Below are 20,269 nucleotides of genomic sequence, written 5' to 3' on the forward strand. Positions count from 1 at the left end.
TACTGAAAATTTCCAAAAAGCACCAAAAAAAACATCTTTTCAATTTTCCTGCACTTTTTTTGCCGCCTCCATCACTGAAAAAATGCTCTTCAACTTCCTCTACTATCATCTTCATCACTTTCTCATAGAAAATTGCTTCAGAAACCAACTATGAAAAAGGAGACATTTTTAATTTACAAGAAAAGACCATGGATGGTGTCATTAAGAGGAGGTCTTTATATGCAATTGGTTCTTGTTTTCTGCTTTTTCTCTTAGCTTACAACAGTTCCACTGTGTTCTATGTTCAAGTCCCGGTTCCGGGGAACTCCTCGCCGGAGATTTCAAGTTTTTTAACTGAAAATGTCGCCAGAAAATCAAGAAAGTTGGTTTCTTTATCTACTTCAGCTAAACTTTCATCCTCTGTGATATATGCAGTAAAAGAAGAAACCCCACTTGTAAAACCAAACACCCAGTTGATAATTTCCCGGAAAAATCCAAACTTGGTGGGTTTTACATATGATTCAGTGGCTTATCAACCTAGAAGAAGGAGAAAGAATAAGCCTTTGGTGAAGGTTCTTCCTTCAGGGGACAGAATCAATGTGTTTTCAATGAGAATGAAGGAGTTTTTTGGTTCTAAATCATCCAATTCTTCCTGTAAGTTTCGATTTTTCATGACTTGGATTTCTTCCATTGAATCTTTTGGTGGAAGGGAACTGTTTGCTGTGGAGAGTCTGTTTAAGGCACACCCAAATGGCTGTTTGGTCATTGTGTCTACTTCAATGGATTCTCCAAGAGGAATGCAAGTTTTAAACCCTTTCTTGGAGAAAGGATTAAGGGTAACTGCAATTTCACCTGATTTTATGTACTTGTTTAAAAATACTATTGGTCAAGCCTGGATTGATAACTTAATGAAGGGTAATATTGACCCAGGGGAAGTTTCTTTAGGTCAGAATCTCTCAAATTTGTTAAGACTTGGTTTACTGTATAAGTTTGGTGGGATTTATTTAGATACTGATGTTATAGTGTTGAAGAGTTTTGGGAAGCTAAGGAATGTTATTGGGGCTCAAACTATTGATGTTGAAACAAGAAATTGGAGTAGGTTAAATAATGCTGTAATGATTTTTGATAAGAGGCATCCTTTGTTGTACAAGTTTATTGAAGAATTTGCACTTACGTTTGATGGGAATAAATGGGGTCATAATGGTCCTTATTTGGTTTCAAGGGTTGTGTCAAGGGTAAGTGGAAGAGATGGATACAATTTCACTGTTTTTCCCCCAATGGCTTTTTATCCAGTTGATTGGAATAGGATTGGTAGTCTCTTTCTTGGGCCGAGGAACGAGACTCAGTCGAAATGGTTGCTCTTGAAACTCCAGCAGATTCAGAGTGGAAGTTTGGCAGTGCATCTTTGGAACAAGCAAAGTAGAGAGCTTGAGGTTGAAGAAGGAAGCATAATTCAACATATAATGTCAGATTGTTGTGTTTTCTGCAATTCTTACTCATCAAAGTTGTAAGTATACACCACGGAAAATCAGCGTCAGCGTGTTTTATTCTTCATTAATTGTTGTAGGATTATGGACCACCTAAGTTCATTACATAGGTTGTCTTGAAGAATCTTAGGTGGTACAGAAGTAATGCAGGATTCATGTATTCTACTTCATTGTCTATGTGATTGAACAAATTATACAAAGATAGAACAGCAGAATTATTGCTAAGTTCCCATCGACTGAAATGCTATTGGCCCCACGATTTAACTGGATAAATATCTTGATTTTTTTGCTTGTGTTTGGCAAAGACTTCAGTTTTCTTTAATATCAAAGTCACAACAGTAGTTGGGAGGGCGTCTATCAGCTAATGAATTGATTCAGGACCACTATATGTAATGTGATGCTGTTAGCTTATTCATTGAATAAACATTTGAGCTATTACTGATCAGCTCGTGCCCTTACTTTAATTATGGTCCAGAGTTCGTTCACATTGTTGTGCATGAAATTATGCTAGCTCGAGGGAAGCAAGTGAAATGTTTCCCTCTAAATCTGTAGGAGACAGGGTGCTACCTGTATGATAATAGGTTAGTAAGCAAGTTTCTGCTGGAATTATTCATAAACTACCCTACTAACACTAATAATTCATAATTCTATCTGGTTAGTTCCATGTGAATGTAATTTGTGCAGAAAAGTCATGAAGATGTTGTGATCCAACCACCTTCAGTGATATCTCCTTACTTGGTGCACAAATATTTTGTTGACCTGAAACAGGATTATCATGAAGAATACTTGGAAATTTCCTCACTCATATCTGTTAATTAAAGTAAAATGACAACCAGACATATTGAATCTGCAGCTCCTCCATCACTCCTCATATCTGTTCATTTTTGTGACACTGATTACGAGCTTTCATTAACTACATTACTTCATTATAACTGAATTTGTATCCTGTATTGATCTTCATATTGTCCTTTCAAGACTAGAATAATGTCATTAAACTGAGATTCTCTGAAGAGGCCAGGAGAATTATTCTCTGTGATTGTATGTTTCTAGAATGGTACACTTGGTGCTTGACACTTCAATTATTGTCTTCTATTTTATTCTCCCTTTTGGTGGGGGGTGGGGGAGGTGGTGATCCTGTACTCTCTGCTTTCAACACAATAAAGAATGTAGATACTATCAACTAATATTTTATCTAGCGGTCGATGACTACATAAACTTCCCTAAGCTTGCTGAATTTGAGATTGAAAGCAGTGTTTGTTAAGTTTCTTAGGAAATGCATATGCTGCACATGGTTGCTATCTTTTGAGTAGATACCACTCCACACATGGGCCAATCTACTTTCGTTTTTTTACCCGTTTTTCACTCACTTTATCCAGTTACATTGCTGATCAAATTGGTGTATTTGGAGTGACAAAATCTAGATATTTACCAAGTTACAGGACCAAAAAAAGGTAATTAATGTTTAGCTGGTGGAACTTTGATGACCAGTCCTTTTCTTTGTTTTCTGCACTATGTAGTGCATGTGCTCCTTTAAGAGCTTTCACTTTCAGGTCTATCTGTTTGGTGTACTCCCAATTCAACTTCACCAGAATGCTCAAAATAATTGCTAGTATCATTCTCTAAATACCTTAGAAGAGGTTGAACATTATAGAAGAAAAAAGGAGGCATATCATTTAATTCATTTTCCATTGAGGACTGACCAAAATGTTTGACTTGCTATTTAGTATTTTAACAACTTTTATTCCTTTACAGTAATTCATCCTATACATGACAGAACCTTTTGATTTCTGCAAGTTTTATTAAAGACTAAAAGCAAAAAAAAAAAAAAAAACTAAAACTAAAAGATGAAAAAGGTAACCAGAAACCACCACCCATGGCATTGATCTAGTGATAAGAGAGTAGTGCGTGATGCATGGGTTAGGCACTCGTCACAGGTTTGAACCCTACCATGTACAAAAGTTTGGCATTTTAAGTGGAAGGATAAAGGGTCTGGCCCATCAAGTGTCGATTTCTGGATTGTGCTAACATTGATCCTCAGGGATTTCTTGATAGTAAAGTAAAAATAAGGGTAAACAGAAGAAGGTAACAATGGTCCAGTAAAAGTCAGTGGAATATCAAGTGGAACCTATATACAGATATTCACCATCAGTACTCTGTTGTTCTTACAAAAAAAAGGAAAAAGAAAGTGAATGAAGAGAATCTATGTATTACTTCTATGTTTCTAGATATCGAATTTCAATGTCATCAAGATACAAGAAAAGCCTCACCCCTAACGACAAAAAGATATAAAGTTTCTTGTTTTGTTTATAACTTTATATTTTGTGCAATGCAACACAGATATTGTTAAGCTGGCAAATCAAATAAGTGTCTCAAGAGCAAATGCCAACTTTCTTCTGGCTGCTGCTAAAACTATGATATCTAATATGCCTCTTTCATTGTGTCTGCATTAGATGTTTGACATCTTCAAGCTCCAATTCACCACCTTGTTGTGGCCTATCATTCTGGAACATCATTTCGATTTCTTCCAATGATTTCCCCTTTGTTTCTGGAACACATTTATGAACAAAAGCAACAGAGAGAGCTGATATAGCAGCAAACACAAAAAATGTTCCTCCTACTGTAATCATACGAGAAACGGAGAGGAAAGACATTGCAACCACACCACTACTAACCCTGCTCCCTACTGCACCAAGAGCTGATGCTTGAGCTCGAAGTCTCAGAGGGAAGATTTCAGATGTCAAGACCCAACAAATTGGTCCAATCCCCACGGAAAAGAATGCTACATTTCCACACACACATAAGATTGCCAGCTTGATACCAACTGAACCATTACCCAGTAGAGAAAGTGTGAGGCCAAGGCCAAACAGACAAGTAGTCATACCAATTGTGCTGACATATAACAAAGGTTTCCTGCCAACTTTGTCAATGAGCAATATGGCTATCAAAATGAATATTGTTTTTGTGAATCCAACAGCAACAGTTGCAGCTAGGAGCTGAGTGTTACCCTTAATTCCTGCATCCTTAAAAATTGTTGGACTGTAATACACAGTGGCATCGATACCTGTGACCTGTTGAAAGCACTGAATACCACAACCTGTAATCAGCATTCTTCTAACTCCAGGTGAAGGATTTAGCAGTTCACGCCACACTGCTTTCTCTTCATACTTCTCAGCATTAACATGGCCTGCAGCTAGCTGAATTTCTGCTAGCCTCTCTTCCACTTCATTAGCATTTTCATTAGTTTTAAGTAGGACTAACCTTGCTTCATCAATCCGGTTTTTCATCACCAACCACCTTGGAGATTCTGGAATGACAAATAGCGCGATACCAATAAAAACTGAGGGGAGAATCCCCACACCAAGCATGACTCTCCAGTTTATATGGGGGGATAAACCAGAAAATGCATAATTTGAAACATAACCTAAAAGAATTCCTAGATTGATGAATATCTCAGGGAAGGAAGTGAAAGACCCTCTAGCAACCGTGGGTGATATCTCTGCAATATAAACAGGTGCAATCATAACTCCAAAACCAATACCGATTCCAGCCAAAAATCTGCCAATCATTAACACCTTGAAGTCAGGAGCAAGAGACATTATAAGAGCCCCAGATTGAAACACAATGGCTGCAAAAGCCATGGTCCACTTCCTGCCGATGGCATCTGAAGTTCTTCCTCCTGCTAAACTCCCCAAAAGTGAAACTATGCTCAAGATTCCAACAAGAACTTCTTCTTGTACTTCAGTAATATTCAAGTCTTGCTGAATGAATATAATAGCTCCACTCATAACACCAACATCTGTAAATGGAATAATTCCTATTAGATACTAGCTTTGAATTGAACACATAACCAGCTAAAACACTGAGGTGAGAGGTCTATGCCAAAAACATTTGGTATAATGCTGAACAACTAAAGGGAAGTGGGACCAAAATGCTAAACCTAAAAGACACTTAGCAGCCCGGTGCACTGAGCTCCCATTACGCACGGGTCCGGTAAAGGACCGGACCACAAGTGTCTATTGTACACAACCTTACCCTACATTTCATTAAGAGTTCATCAAGAGCTCAAAAGGAGGTCTTGGCTATTTATAAGGTTCTTTTAGAGGTAGGTTTCAAAAGTGAACAAAATCTACTAAACTCTTGGAGCTTTATGATGACATTAAAAAAAAAGCACAACAACAGACTGCATAATCCAGTATCCTCTAGCCTTATGAATCAGTATATGATGCAGAAACAGAATCCTAAAGCTAATCTTGCCACTCCAAATATATGGCAAAACCATTGGTAAAGCAAAGAGAATCAATATAAAGATGAGAGGAACGGATAAAGGAATGGAACACAAAAGGACAAGAATAAGCACTATTCATTAGGAGAAGAAGTAGATATACCAACCATATCCAAGCAGCACAGAATTAAGTGAGGCAAAGATGGCACAAACCAAAACATATTTTCTGCTGCTCATATCATTTCTTTTCTCTTCACATAATACAGCAACGTCCTCTTCCATTCCATCAGAATCCATCCTCTTATACTTCAAAACACCCCCATTCCCATTTTCTTGGATACCCATCTTCTCTGTATTTCTCAATATCTAAATCCTTCTCTACACACTAATCAAACAAAAAGATTGTTTTTTTTCTTCTGGGGTTTTGTTAATTTTTCTCCTTGTTATCTCAAAATGTCTAAAATCTGGGATCTGCAATTTCTTTCTTCTTTCTCATATGTTGGAAAGACTATTCCTAGATCTGAGGAATCAAGAATTCAGAAAATACTAACTTTTAACCAATGTGAGACTGACACTCCACCTTTGGAGGGTCAAGAGTGTTTTTCCTAATCCTTATGATGTAAATACATTACCAAAGAAAACAAAACATTCAAAAAAAGGAAAAGAAATTGTTTTATACAGTTTCAATTTTCAAAATATGTGTGTAAATGCATGAATGGATATTATCAAACTTGTGTTATTACCATAAATATAAATTTGATTACCATAATCTTGTCGGTAGACTTTTTTTTTTTTTTTTGGATATAACTGTTTTGCTTTTCAACACGGGAGTCATTTGAAGGACTTATACTAGTTATAAATTATAAATATGTTCATTTGACTAAAATATTTTGTATTAAATCAATATGTCTTCATGTTATATCCTAAATTAATTATCTATCTGGTTCAACTACTTATGTGAAAATTTTAAAACTATAGACAAAGAAGATGAAAAAAATATAAGTATATTTCAAAACTGTAATGGACCTGATATGACTTCATGCTTTATTCCACCCAAATTGACATGTTGAAATATTCACGAATCGTATCAAATCGTCACCATTTAAATTATTATATTTATTTGAGTTCTAAATAATGCATGGAGATCAAGGAGAATAAAAATGACAGAGTTCTTCCCATCAAAATATTATGTCATAATCTATTTTTGGAAAAACTATTAATTAAACATAACATTTCTATCATATTTATTATTTTTCCTATATGAAATAATTACATAATGTCTCATTATTTAATAATTTCATATTAGATATAATATATGTATTTTTACTACTAGATATATTCTAAAATACAAATACACATGTAGAAAGGAGAGTGGTGAGCGAGAGACCTAGATACATGTAAATCACACTAGATACATATAATTGAAATTTCAGATAGATTCCGAAAATATAGATACATTGGGAGAGAGAAGAGCGAGAGAGGGAGAAAGGAGATCAAGAGAGGAGAAAAGCAAGTAGAATAGGAAAGAGGGGTGAGTGATATAGGAGAGAGGCAAGCGAGAGATTCAGAGACATGAAATACACTTGAATCTAATGTATGTAGAATAAATTGCACCTAATTTTGACCTCTAGTATTTGAGATTGAAATATGGCACGAATGATAATTTCAAAAACTCACGAAAAAGCACATAATTAAATTCTAAACTAGTGGGATTTGTGTTTTTCGGTACTTTACAATTTGTGTTTTGGTGTAATCCTAAACAATAACATAAGCCCAAGGCTACACAAAGCGGTTCAGCCCAACTATTTTTTCCTCAATGGTTCAGCCCAACGATCACTCGCAACGGATCTGATATTTTCTCGTTCACTCTTCTTCATCTTCCGACTCCCTCCATTTTTCTTTCTCTTCACCTTCTCGTACAACTCCACCGGAAAAAAATATCTCAACTGAAAATCTACATTAATCTCAAACGGCCGGAGTACTATGCCGGTTGAAGTAGCAACCAGAGTAACAGAAGCCATTGGTAATCCAAAAGGCGATTTGAGACCTCAAAACCCTAACGCCGCCTCTAAGAAGTCGAAGGAAAGCGATCGACGTCGTAGGCGGAGGAAGCAGAAGAAGAACAAGGCGGCATCTAAGGTTGCAAATGGAGAAGACAGTGATAATGGTGCGCAAGAGGCAAACGGCGGCGCTGAAGATAGTTCTAAGGAAAATTCTGATCCTCAGAAGGTACTTTCTGCTTATCCTTAATGTTAATGTTATGTGTGCGGTGTTCTGTATGTTTTGGTGAATATAATTTGCTTAGTGTTGTTGATGAGTTAATTTGTTGTGGAGATAGATCTTCTCTGTATGAATGATTTCAGATATTTGTGTTGTAGCTTGACATTACTAAGGTTTTGTGTTGAGGAACTTCTTAGCTTGAAATGTTGATACTCTTTTCGTGTAAAAAGATCGGGCTGAGTCAGTTTTAGTTTTCTAGTGATTGTGGTAGTTTTAAAACGGTAGTATAAGAAGAATATCTTGTTATGTTTTGTGATTTGGGGAAACAAGATAAGAGGAGGAGGAGGCAACATTGGATATAGTATGAAATTGCTAATTGGTATCAGGAAATGAATTTCCTCCATTGGGAATGCTGAGAATGAAAATAATGAGAGCTCGTCTGACTACATGTGTGAGGTTTGTTGTTAATGGGTATCATATTGAACTTGTTCATAGTTGTAGGGCAAGTAAATTATGTCATCGTTGTAGGATATACTAGAATACTTCATGGAAATTTCTTTTACCATTTTGGTCCCAATCTAAGATGTTCAGGACGAAGCGTGTGTATCATGATGACACGTGTCAAATCTGATGGGGCTTCAAGTACAATGGACTATAAAGCATGTGTTTCACTGATCATGGGTGCAAATGAACCAAAAAGAACACATTGGAAAATCTGTACACACTCAGACATAGTGCAAGAAAAAATATATGTGTCAGGATTCAGGAACATGAACATTGTCGTGGAGATCAGCGTTTATATTGGCAACTAAGAATAGACTCCTTTTTATTTTCTTATATATTTGCTTTCACTGCGAGTATATAATTAAGTTTATGTTGCTCGGACCCAGCACTTTTGCCGCTGTACCAGGACCAGGGTCTACACACATTGACACGGTAGTGTGCAGAAGTCGTGTCAGATCCAGTCAATAGTGATTGGATTCTTTGACCAAAATCCACAGACAAATTAGAAAATATTTTTGAGATTTTGATTTCTCAAGATAACAAAAAGTAGAGATTTGAAGACGTGGAATGGCATACCTTCAATATTTTCTCTGTTTCCGATTTCTTCAATATTGTTTTCTTCATATAGCAGGCCAAATTGAAGCAAACAGAGAGTTAAACCACTGGGAAGAAGCAGAGAATTTAATGAAACTGGGGAAGATGACTGAGTCAGCTCATTGGAGAAAACGACGGAGTTTCTTTTTTTATTTAAGGTCTGAAATGACTGAGTTTCGTTCTCTTTTGGGTTTGAAATTACTGAGTTATTTGTAGACAATATTGGATTTCACGGTGATACATCTTCGAAGAAGAAAAAAGAAGCTATAGAGAAGAAGATTTGAGGAAAATTAAGGGATATAGAATGCATCTCAATATGGTGCGATACAAACACGGAGAAACTCTTTTGTTTCTGGGCCTTGGTCACAATACACTTTCAGCTACATAGAGCATGGGCCAAGACAAACGGCCCATTTCACAATCCGCATCTAGAATAAATATTTTCCCTCTAAAAGTAGGAACTAGACTATTCTTTCACTATGTTTGTTACAAATTTAGTGATAGATCTTTCTCCAGCCAAATTTTAGTGATATAGAAGTCTTAATTAATAACCGTGCAAGAAAAACGAACAAACTAAAAATGGTGATAACATTCTTTTTTCTTTGTACTTTTCCTTTTTTATCTTCTTCCTAATTAATGAGTATTTAATAGTAATATTAAGGAATTAATGAAATGTCAGTATATTTGATTAGGACTAAGAATTAAGTACTTCCACAAAATCTCTCTCATGATGTAGGCATAATTTTGCAGCTATACTTTTAGAAGTTTGAATTATTTTTTGCCGAATCCCCGCACCCACGAATCTTAAAATTTCGATTATGCCGAATCCGATCTCTAGATCAGTACCCGAATCCAACACCCCGCACCCGAGTCTGAGCAACATAGGATTAAGTACAGACAATAATTATAGGAACAAAGGAATTTGAATAACTTCAAGTAAATGAAATATTGGATTCTAAAACATGTAAAGCAAGTTCAAATGATTTTAGATGTTGACTACGTGCTTGTGCGGAGATCCAACTTAAGTTTCTAATTCGGACTTTGTATTAGTTTCTTATGCTAAATTTCTAAGTTTATATTTTAATCAATAAGAAGTTCATTACTTGATATAAAATCAGTAAGAAGTTCATTATATTATTCCTATATTATTTTATAGTACTGTTGTTTTTAAGATAGTGCCTATGAGCGATAAGCTGTATGCTTAGTGTCTGCACAGCGAAGTGTGATTGAGGTCAAGTTTTGCTCCTAAATTTGGGTTTTAAGCATACCTTGATCGAGCATTTAACAACATTTTATAGTAATGATAATAGTTGGCAACCTTAACCTTTTATCTTTCCTTAGTAAGTAATATAGGTGGTCCCCTTTTCTTTCTAAGAAATAAGTAACATAGGTGGATACCTTTTACTATAAAAGATATATATATATATATATATATATATTGCATATTTATGTATCACTATATGTGTGATGAAGTTATTCCTACAATACAAAAATTGGACAACCTCTTTTCTTAAAAGAAGTTAGGAATGTGAAAGGATGGAAGAATTTATATGCCATTGGATTAACCTCTGTGGGCAGAATGCTGGCTAAACACCATTATTATTCACCCACAAAAAGAAGTGAGGTGGAAGACCCTATAAAAAAATTAACATTAGTGTGTGTCTTTTCCCTGCTCCCTTTTGTTATTTTACGGGACTGCTGGATTAAGAATATACACCTTTGTGGATTATTGGAGTCTTTTGACATAATTACGTCCTTTCTGTTCAGCTGTAAAAGGGTGATGTGATGGGACTGATATCAGTTTTGCAAATGATATGAGCAAAACCATTTGTTCTTTAGAAGTCGCAACTCACAAGTGAAGTGGTACTTGTTATAACCTTTTATTTTTAGCAGTAAGCTTTAATATACTATAATATACTGAAGATTATTCGACTGTTTCTCATTTGCATGTTTTATTGTGTACAAAATAGTTGGCGTTTGGTGAATTTCTGACTTCAGTGGGTAATATGAAGTTCTGTTAATCTATTTGTCTCTGGAAAATAGTTGGCGCTTGGTGAATTGCTTGTTTCATTGCCTTCTTTATGAAGCAATCTTTCCTAAGATATTATTGTGATATCTGTAGAAATATTGAACCTTCTAGAATTTTTTGTTGCTAAATTGCAGAAAAAAGTGTGCTTATTTTATTCAATGATATGTTTTTTGAGATTCACCTTTGAAGCAACACTGGATGTAAAAGTACTCTGGAAGCAGCAAAAGTTGGTCTCCATCGCCTTAAAAAGAATAACCTTTTGTTGTTGGTTTTATTGTGTTATGGTTTTTTTTTTACCTTCAAGGCATATTTACATTAAAAAATATTTGATCTTTATAACTCCCCAATTTTTTACAGTCTTTGGTTCAAGTTGAAGTAGAGTATGTACCAGAGAAGGCCGAATTAGATGGTGAGTTCGATGAGGAATTCAGGAAGGTTTTTGAGAAATTCACTTTCACGGATGCCACTGGTGCTGAGGTACATAAAGCTTTGTTCACTTGCATGGACTGTGGTTATAATTTCTGCTGAAGCCTGTTTGCCAATATCTTGCAATTGAAATTCTTCAGGAGAATGATAAGAAGGATGAAACTGCTGCTGATGGAGCCTTAAAGAAAAAGGCGGATTCTGATTCTGAGGAGGAAGAAGAGGATGCACAGCAAAAGGAGAAGGGAGTCTCTAACAAAAAGAAAAAAGTTAGATTTTCTTCTTTTTTACTTCTAAGTTTACCTTCAGTTAGGTCTCAGTCTGAACTGTTTCTTCATTTCAGCTTCAGCGTAGGATGAACATTGCAGAACTGAAACAAATCTCTATGAAGCCTGATGTTGTTGAGGTATGGAAGACATTTGTTTCATTGTTATTTTCCTGACATACATACTCTATGCAGTTTTGTGTACTGTTAGCGGTTACCCTGTGTATTTATCTTGTCATGAGCCAAATGAGTTATCAACTATTATCCTTTTAGAAATGTATTACGTTCTGATTTTCTGTCTGTCATTTGTGTTCTTTCTTTTGTGATTATGCCCATCCCTAGCTCTACAAATTTTCTTTGCTTGCCTCTCTAAATCTGCTTTATGGTTGTGTCAATTGCAATGATGTGAATCATTTATTAAGTATGACTTTACGAGGGTTCTGACATTATTTTTCTTTAAAGATATGGTATTATCACCTTTCAAAAGGAAGGTATTTGCATCTTTATTATGGGAGATATGTTTTCTGTGTTTTGTGTGCTGTCTTTTTTCCAGCCCACTTGTGCAGAAAATGTGAAGTGCCAGATTTTGCAGAATATTTTGCACCGTGATAAACCATTGTCATCTTCCGAATCATCTTTTTTTTCCTACTGTACTGGAAGTAAATTTTGCATGATAGTCATGCAGGTTTTACTCAACTCTTTTGATAGCATGACAATGTTGACGTGGTAAAATGTCTGTCTGGTGTCTGATTTATACGGGATAACTCCTAACTATATTGATGTTTAGACTCTGGATTTTTTCACTTAAAGTGTAGCCCACTTTTCCTTGGTACTGATTATGCATATATGTCTAGGTATGGGATGCCACTGCAGCAGACCCTAAGCTCCTGGTATTTCTGAAATCTTATCGGAATACTGTTCCTGTTCCAAGACACTGGTGTCAGAAACGGAAATTTTTGCAGGTTAGTCATCACTATTGATACATGTATAGTAAGGTTAACAAAGTGAAGAGTAATGTGTACCTCTTGCACTGCATGTAACAACTAGTAATAGTAGAATTGTTTGATAGGAGAAAAGGTTTGGTTTATGAAGGGGCTCATAGAAGAAAAATGAGTTTGTCTTATATGTATATATATGTGGTTCTTGCAGGCGAGATGCTGTGACACTGGTGGAGCCTCAAACATGTAGGTGTTTGGCAAGGAGAATCCTTGCATCATGTCTATGTTTCTGTGTATATATGTTTTTTATTATTTAGTGGGTTGGGATACATGCATTTGTCTGTTTTTGGTGTGTATGTTGCTGGGGTTTCACTTCTCTTAGTTGTAAAAACGGCTGGCTGCTCTTGAGCACCTTAAAGATTGAGTGACTAATATTTTCTCCTATCTAAATTCTCTAATTTTAGTTATTTTTGCATTATATCTGTTCAAAGTTGGATTTTCTAATGTGAAGGGATCTGCCATACAGTCATATAAGCCACACAGAGTATTTGTATAGAGTTTTCTTAGTGGTTTTTTTATTAATTTGCTTTTATCTCACTGACTGATTTTGTTTTTCAGGGGAAGCGTGGGATTGAGAAACAGCCATTTCAACTTCCTGACTTTATAGCTGCAACAGGAATTGAGAAAATTAGACAAGTAGGATTTTCTATCCAATTTTATCCTCCTTTGGCTGATGGCTTTGTTAAGTAGGAATATGTTGCATGAATTATTGTAGATACACTATTTATAAATGAAGGCTTTTCGTTCTGACTATGGAAAAATGAGAATATGTTGGTGGTACAATATCGAAGTTGTATCAACGTAATGATCATAATTAAAATGAAGCTTAGATTTCAAGTGGAACTCCTTGATGCTTTCACATTCTACGTTATCTTGAGATGAGCCTGGTGACCCTGTTTTTTTAATAGAAGAACACCCTATGACATTTTATTTTATTTTATGAAAAGATAAATTAATGTGTACCAAGAAGAGTACAACTGAAGGTCTTAGTCCACCTACATCTTGAAATACTATAAAAGATCCATCAGTGAGGCAAGATCAATTATAATATTCTTCTTACACCAAAAAGGCTCTCAAGTCACGACTTCACGTAGACTTCACATAGGAAATGTGCTCTTTCTGTCCGTTGACCCTTTGGTAGTTCTTCTAATTGTAGAACAGATAGATCCTAAAACTATTTACCTGGTGTAAGATGTTGAGTTTACAAATCTGTTGCGTTAAAACTTGTTGAAATATGATACCTTTCTTTGAGCATATGTAGTATGTCTAGTTTCCTTGCTGATGTTTGAACATCGTATTTGTTATTTTGGTGCAGGCTTATATTGAAAAGGAGGACAGTAAGAAGCTTAAACAAAAGCAGCGGGAAAGGATGCAGCCAAAAATGGGGAAGATGGATATTGATTATCAGGTTTATACGAGCTTTTGGTTTCTCAATGATGCTGACCTTTCAAATACTTATAGACTATAGTTAACTGCTTATTTACTTTTCTAAGACTTACTGCTCTGGGTTATTCTTCACAGGTTCTACATGACGCCTTTTTTAAGTATCAAACTAAACCAAAGTTGACATCCCTTGGTGATCTGTATTATGAAGGGAAGGAGTTTGAGGTATAAAATAGCCATGAATATTGTCATCAAACTCATGTTCTTTAAATCTTTTTAATGATGGTGGTGTCTGGGTGAGCTTTGTGCGCACGTAGAGTATTCCACCAATTCCACTAGGTATCTGCTACTTCGCAGAACATCTGCCCCAAGACTTCGATTGAGGGGAAGAAACACCTAGTATATGTTTGCTTCCGCTGGGATTTGAGCTTGAGACCCCATGTTGTGCTCCAACTTCATTGACCACTAGGCCACAACCTTGGGTGCCAAACACATGCTCTTTCTTCTCTAGCTTTCATGCTAACTTTTTCAAAAAAAAGATTATTCTCAACCTTGCTGATATTTCACCGAGCCTGGGGAAAAACAATGGAAGTCTTTTTGCTGTTGTGATCTTATATGACCAAACTGGGATGGTTTGGATAGGACTATTCAACTTGGAGATGTGTTCCTGTTGTGTTAATTCTTGGTTGTTGTTAGGCTGTACAACTGTTATTACTTTCTATATCCTATCCTCTGCATTTTTGTCTGTTAACCATCATTTTATTTTGATGTGCAGGTCAAGTTGAGGGAAATGAAACCTGGAACTTTGTCTCATGAACTGAAAGAGGCCCTTGGTATGCCTGAAGGTGCTCCTCCTCCATGGCTCATCAATATGCAGGTTAGATAACTTAAAACTGCTTGTTCTTTTACTGGAAGAATCGTTTGTTACCCCAAGTTCTTGTTTGATTACTATGTTTAGTTCATTGCTAATGTGATTTTCCATGCCTCCAATTTTCTGTGCAGAGATATGGTCCTCCACCCTCCTATCCTCAGCTGAAGATCCCTGGATTAAATGCTCCTATTCCACCTGGAGCCAAGTTCGGTTATCAGCCGGGAGGTTGGGGTAAACCACCTGTTGATGAAGTAGGTTTTACAACTTTTCAGTATATTTGTTTTATATTCTTTCTTTCAGATAGTTCTGCTTTAGAGTTTCTTATTTTAATTTTAACCTTTGCCTTCTTTCTTTGACATAGTATGGGCGCCCTTTATACGGAGATGTCTTTGGTGTATTGCAACAAGATCAGCCTAATTATGAGGTAGTGTAAACTTAATGGGTTAGGATTTTATTTTAGGTAGTTATCTTATCATCTAATGATACAGTAAAATAATGGAAATTGCACCATATTCAATATGGTTATAGAGAATACTTAAACTAACTACTTGATTTTTGTAACCTAGCAATGGTATAGACCTACTGATAATGTTTCAATATTGTTAAAAAAATCTGTTTATATATTCATAAATGTGGTTTTGTAGTTGGTGCCACAAAGGCTTGAGCCTCACTTTTTTGCTCGGTGTATTACGTAAATTAATATCATGCTGCTCATCTCCATGTGTAGGATGAACCTGTTGATAAGACTAAACATTGGGGTGACTTGGAGGAAGAGGAAGAAGAGGAGGAAGAGGAGGAGGAAGAAGAGATGGAGGAAGAGGAGATGGAGGATGGTATTCAGTCAGTGGACAGTCTTTCAAGGTACTGCACTTGATCAGTACCTTTAATGATCCAATATCTATTAGAAATCTTGTAGTAGCTTGAAATCTTCCTCATTTTTGATTCCCTTCACTAGTTTATTCGTTCTTGCTGAGGTCCATTTTAGGCTTTGTTCTCAATGTATTTCTCTCTATGGTGTAGTACTCCTACTGGAGTTGAGACTCCTGATGTTATTGACCTTCGCAAGCAACAGAGGAAGGAGCCTGAGAAGCCCCTCTACCAGGTAATTAGGCCATCTTTTTGTCTCCCAGTTTCCATATTCTGCCTGCTTACTATTTGTCCTTGCAAAGAAACTCATTACATCTCTTTTTCTGTTAAGGTGCTTGAAGAAAAAGAAGAAAAGATAGCTCCTGGTACTCTTCTTGGAACAAGCCATACGTAAGTAATCTATCTATACTCACATTTATATAGTTTTGGACACTAGCATTTATCCTTTCCTCTACTGTGCAATTGATTTATGCTCTGATCCTGCAGGTATGTGATCAACACTGGCGCTCAAGACAAGGCTGGTGCCAAAAGGGTAAGAGTATCTTTTTCTGTGTCCTGTGTTCAAATGCAAGTTTACTTTCTCAAGCAGAAATCTTCATAGTGACATGGTCTCAGTAGTGTCAGCCCCTATTAGTGGGGCTATAGCTGTTGTGGATAAGTCATATATGGTGAATTTTTCAGCTTATTTCTTGTTAGTTGGTCACTGATGGAAAAGACATAGTTCAAGACAGGCGGAGTACTTCAGTTTCATTTGTCACTTTCTGACATAATATCTTGTTATATTTTGACTAAATTATTTGATACTTCTCTTTCATTTGTGTCACTTTCTGATATTAATGCATACAGTTGGCTTTTCTTCTAGAAGAGCCACTAGATAAGAATTTGAGGCTAATTGCTTGGAATGTCCACTGCAGGTTGATCTGCTTAAAGGTCAGAAGTCAGATAGAGTTGATGTCACATTGGCACCTGAAGAGTTGGAACTTATGGACAATGTTTTACCAGCCAAGTAAGTAGTGATTCTTTTAACATTTTATGATTAGAAGCTCCTACATTTCAGTTTAAATGTTTCTAAAACCTTTTTGTGCTTTTTATAGATACGAGGAAGCTAGAGAGGAAGAGAAGCTCCGTAGCCAGCGTGAGGATTTCAGTGACATGGTAGCAGAGGTGTGTAGTTATTTCATGTCTTATCTTCATTCTTTCTCTCCGTACCACCTTACATTTCATTGAATTGTTGGTTTAGAAAGAGTGATTATCAGTTCTGATGAGATAAAATTACTGCAGAATGAGAAGAAGAGGAAGCGTAAAATGCATGAAAAGGATGGCAAGTCGAAGAAGAAGGATTTCAAGTTTTGAGGTTGATAAATTGTACCATCTAGTTTAGGGCTTGCAGTACATGCAGCTTAGGGTAATAGCATAAGTAGGTTTCAATATGCACTGCGATAAATCTGTATGTTGTGATGAAGTGTTTTCCCATGCGTTTAAGCAGGGGAGTTGGTATGTTAATCTATCCTATGAAATGTGCTTAGTTTGTACCTCTGGTTTCATTTCTACATGCGTTGAGCTGTATTTGAACATTGAAGATCTCTTGCCCTAATTCTGATATATGCTCGACTTGGTCGTAATCTTAGTTTTAGTTTTCATTTAGGGCCCGTTTGGCCATGCGATATGGTATCATGAGATGAAATTGAAGTTTTGTTTGGACATGCGATATGGAATTTTTGTGTTGTATATTTTCTCATAAACATAAAAATCTCTTAAGTTGTAAAACTATTAAAATATCTCCAATTGTTTATTCAATCTTATCAAATAAATAAAAATTTATAAAATCGCATAATAAATTAATACAAAACTATTTGTTCTCCACTTGAGTAATTGTTTCATTTAACTTTAATTTAATAAAAAAAATAAAAATAAATTGTAGTGTACAAGTCTTTAATATAATCCTCCCACATAGTACGGACAATTTTCTCAGGTTGAACTTGCATTTCTCGATCATGTGATCGAGAAGACGAACCAACATTGTTACTTTGAGCCATTTGTTGATCAATATCATCTGCAACTATATTTTCATGCTCATAGATCATAAATATTCCATCAATACTTGGTATTTTCACAAATAATTATGTAACACTGCACAAGCTATGACAATTTTCACTTGTGTATTAATATCATAATGGTTCATGCCTTGTTTCAGTATTCTAAATCTATTTTTCCAAGCTCCAAAAGTTCGTTCAATCACATTGCGCAGAGATGAATGCCTATAATTAAATAGTTCTTTGACATTTTGAGGCTCTCTTTCACTTCCTCGGTAATCTTGCAAATGAAAGCGTCATCCTTTGTATGGAGCTAAAAATAAATCCTTTTGTATTTCGAAAACCAGCATCAACAACATAATATTTATCTACCAACAAACATTTTATAAAGAATTACTAAAAACATATGTGAAGTAAATGAAACAACTTTGTGTAAATAAATAATATTTATTCTAAGGATGTAATTTAAAGTTCCCATGTGGCGGAAATGGAAATTGTAACATTGGTTCAACAAGTGCATTTCAAGTACTCTACTATCATGTACAGTACCTTCCCAATCAGCAACAACAAAGGTAAACCGCTTATCAAAATCACAAACACATAAGACATTTTGTGATGTTCTTCCTTTGCGATTACGATATGCTTGTTACACCGCTTTAGAAACCTCCCCTTCTATATATGTTCCATCAATCGCACCAACACAATCCTACCAAATAAAAAATACTTCAATATTAGTTTAGTGAACATAAAATAAATTGGAAGCTTTATAGAATGCACTTCATAAAAATAATATTTGTAAGAGTAATAAAAATATAGTGCTTCCAAGACAATGCAAAGTCAAAAAATAAATATTATCTCTTTAAACAAAGTTGATAGGACATATGTAACTAAATACTAATAACTTACACATAAAATATGAATGTGCACTTATTAAGGCCATAAAATAAATTTATTACTCAACAATCGGTTGGTGTGAGTTAAAGTGACTATATGTTGGTGAGAATAATAAATTTTATATCGGTGAGAATAATAAATTTTAAAAAGTAATGATGTGATTATAAATTTTATTTACATATGAAATAAATGGTTAGTAGATATAAATGTGTGGTTGTTTTAACAAACTCGTGGGTCAATTTTTGTATTAAAATATCTCAAATAATGATATGGAATTCTCATATAATTCTATATCATGATTTTTGGAGAATATGAAATCATGAGATGGAATCGGCGTAAAATCACATGTCCAAACGCTAATTCCATCTCACGATACCATATCGTGATATGGTATCGCATGGCCAAACTCCTACTTAGATTTCACGTGATTGTACAAACTATTACTGGTGATTACATTTTGCCATTTCATGTTTGCCCACCATATTTACCCCACAAAAATAGCATACAAAGCCTACAAGGATTTTAATAATTGAAATAGAACAAAACTAGTAAAGCTCACCTCTTCTCTCTTTTTGCATTATAATTAGTAGTTGAGGATTCATAAACAATGGTGAAAACAAAAAACAAAGGATTAAATAACGATATTATGTATCTTACTTTTGTAATGAATTAAATATTCGTGTAAGAAGTATCTGCACCAAATAATTAATTAAAATTTATATCATCATTTATTAGTAATTATTATGACATTATAATCTCTGCATAGCTTTTTCTGGTTCAGAATTGCATAGTGGTTATAATCATGCAAATGGGCGGCTAAGCTTAATGGAAATATATGATGATGAATATATTTTGCACCTTTTATCTGACATAGTACATGGATGAGATTTTCATATTCATGATTTAACCAAGCTGGAACCTTATCATACAAATCTTTTTTTTCTCAAGTGGTCCATTTGTTTGGTAAACCCCATCATGTCTAATGATTTCTCCCATTAATTAATTAACATTCATACAATAAACAAAATCCATTCGGTAGAAAATTATACTATATAGTTATTATTTTTATATATATTGTGAAAATATTTGATTCACCGTTAAGAATAAGTAGGACGTTACTTAATATATACCTAGAATACTAGGAATTGATATAGTGGGATTATGTACACACGTGTTATTGTCAATAAATTAATCCACACTTTAGGCTGTCAAATTAGAATGATTTTTCGTCTTCATAATTTAAACTTGAATTCATTATTTTAATTAATTTGAATCTAAGCTTTATAACTAAGCTATGAAGAAGTCCTAGTTGTCCGACCAAAAAATATTCTTTTTTGTCTTCTTTCTTTTAATATTTAAGGGGAAAAACATTCTCATAGTGACAGTACCTAACAAACCGACCACGTTTGATTTCTTTGATTTGTACTAATAATAATAAATATGTCTTACTAATTTAACATCTAGGGAATTTTAATTATATGCTTGACTAGACTTCTATTA

At 35.1% G+C, this 20,269-nt stretch overlaps 3 protein-coding genes across 4 annotated transcripts; 2 read left to right on the forward strand and 1 right to left on the reverse strand.

The window, feature by feature from the left end:
- On the forward strand, positions 1 to 1,739 carry LOC125822383 (uncharacterized). The gene has a single exon (XM_049501777.1). The coding sequence runs from the start codon at positions 189 to 191 to the stop codon at positions 1,488 to 1,490; it is 1,302 nt and encodes a 433-aa protein (XP_049357734.1). The 5' UTR covers positions 1 to 188; the 3' UTR covers positions 1,491 to 1,739.
- A 2,143-nt stretch (positions 1,740 to 3,882) lies between these two features.
- LOC125822486 (probable polyol transporter 4) lies at positions 3,883 to 6,292 on the reverse strand. Of its 2 annotated transcripts, none has more exons than XM_049501886.1 (2): positions 5,856 to 6,292; positions 3,883 to 5,262 (listed from the first exon to the last, which is right to left on the reverse strand). In XM_049501886.1, the coding sequence occupies exons 1-2, from the start codon at positions 6,031 to 6,033 to the stop codon at positions 3,899 to 3,901; spliced, it is 1,542 nt and encodes a 513-aa protein (XP_049357843.1). In that variant the 5' UTR covers positions 6,034 to 6,292; the 3' UTR covers positions 3,883 to 3,898. The 2 variants fall into 2 exon arrangements, with proteins under 2 accessions (XP_049357843.1, XP_049357844.1); XM_049501887.1 differs by having other exon boundaries at positions 5,852 to 6,292.
- A 1,214-nt stretch (positions 6,293 to 7,506) lies between these two features.
- Positions 7,507 to 17,464, forward strand: LOC125822152 (uncharacterized). Its single transcript, XM_049501531.1, has 18 exons — positions 7,507 to 7,917; positions 11,393 to 11,512; positions 11,602 to 11,727; positions 11,802 to 11,864; positions 12,578 to 12,685; positions 13,280 to 13,357; positions 14,037 to 14,129; positions 14,243 to 14,329; positions 14,880 to 14,981; positions 15,107 to 15,226; positions 15,337 to 15,399; positions 15,703 to 15,836; positions 15,996 to 16,077; positions 16,174 to 16,232; positions 16,329 to 16,374; positions 16,757 to 16,848; positions 16,937 to 17,006; positions 17,124 to 17,464. The coding sequence occupies exons 1-18, from the start codon at positions 7,672 to 7,674 to the stop codon at positions 17,193 to 17,195; spliced, it is 1,761 nt and encodes a 586-aa protein (XP_049357488.1). The 5' UTR covers positions 7,507 to 7,671; the 3' UTR covers positions 17,196 to 17,464.
- The last annotated feature ends 2,805 nt before the right edge of the window (positions 17,465 to 20,269 follow it).

The sequence above is a fragment of the Solanum verrucosum genome, unplaced genomic scaffold (assembly GCF_900185275.1).
Source record: "Solanum verrucosum unplaced genomic scaffold, falcon-dt-bn FXZP01000103.1, whole genome shotgun sequence".
Taxonomy (NCBI): Eukaryota; Viridiplantae; Streptophyta; class Magnoliopsida; order Solanales; family Solanaceae; genus Solanum; species Solanum verrucosum.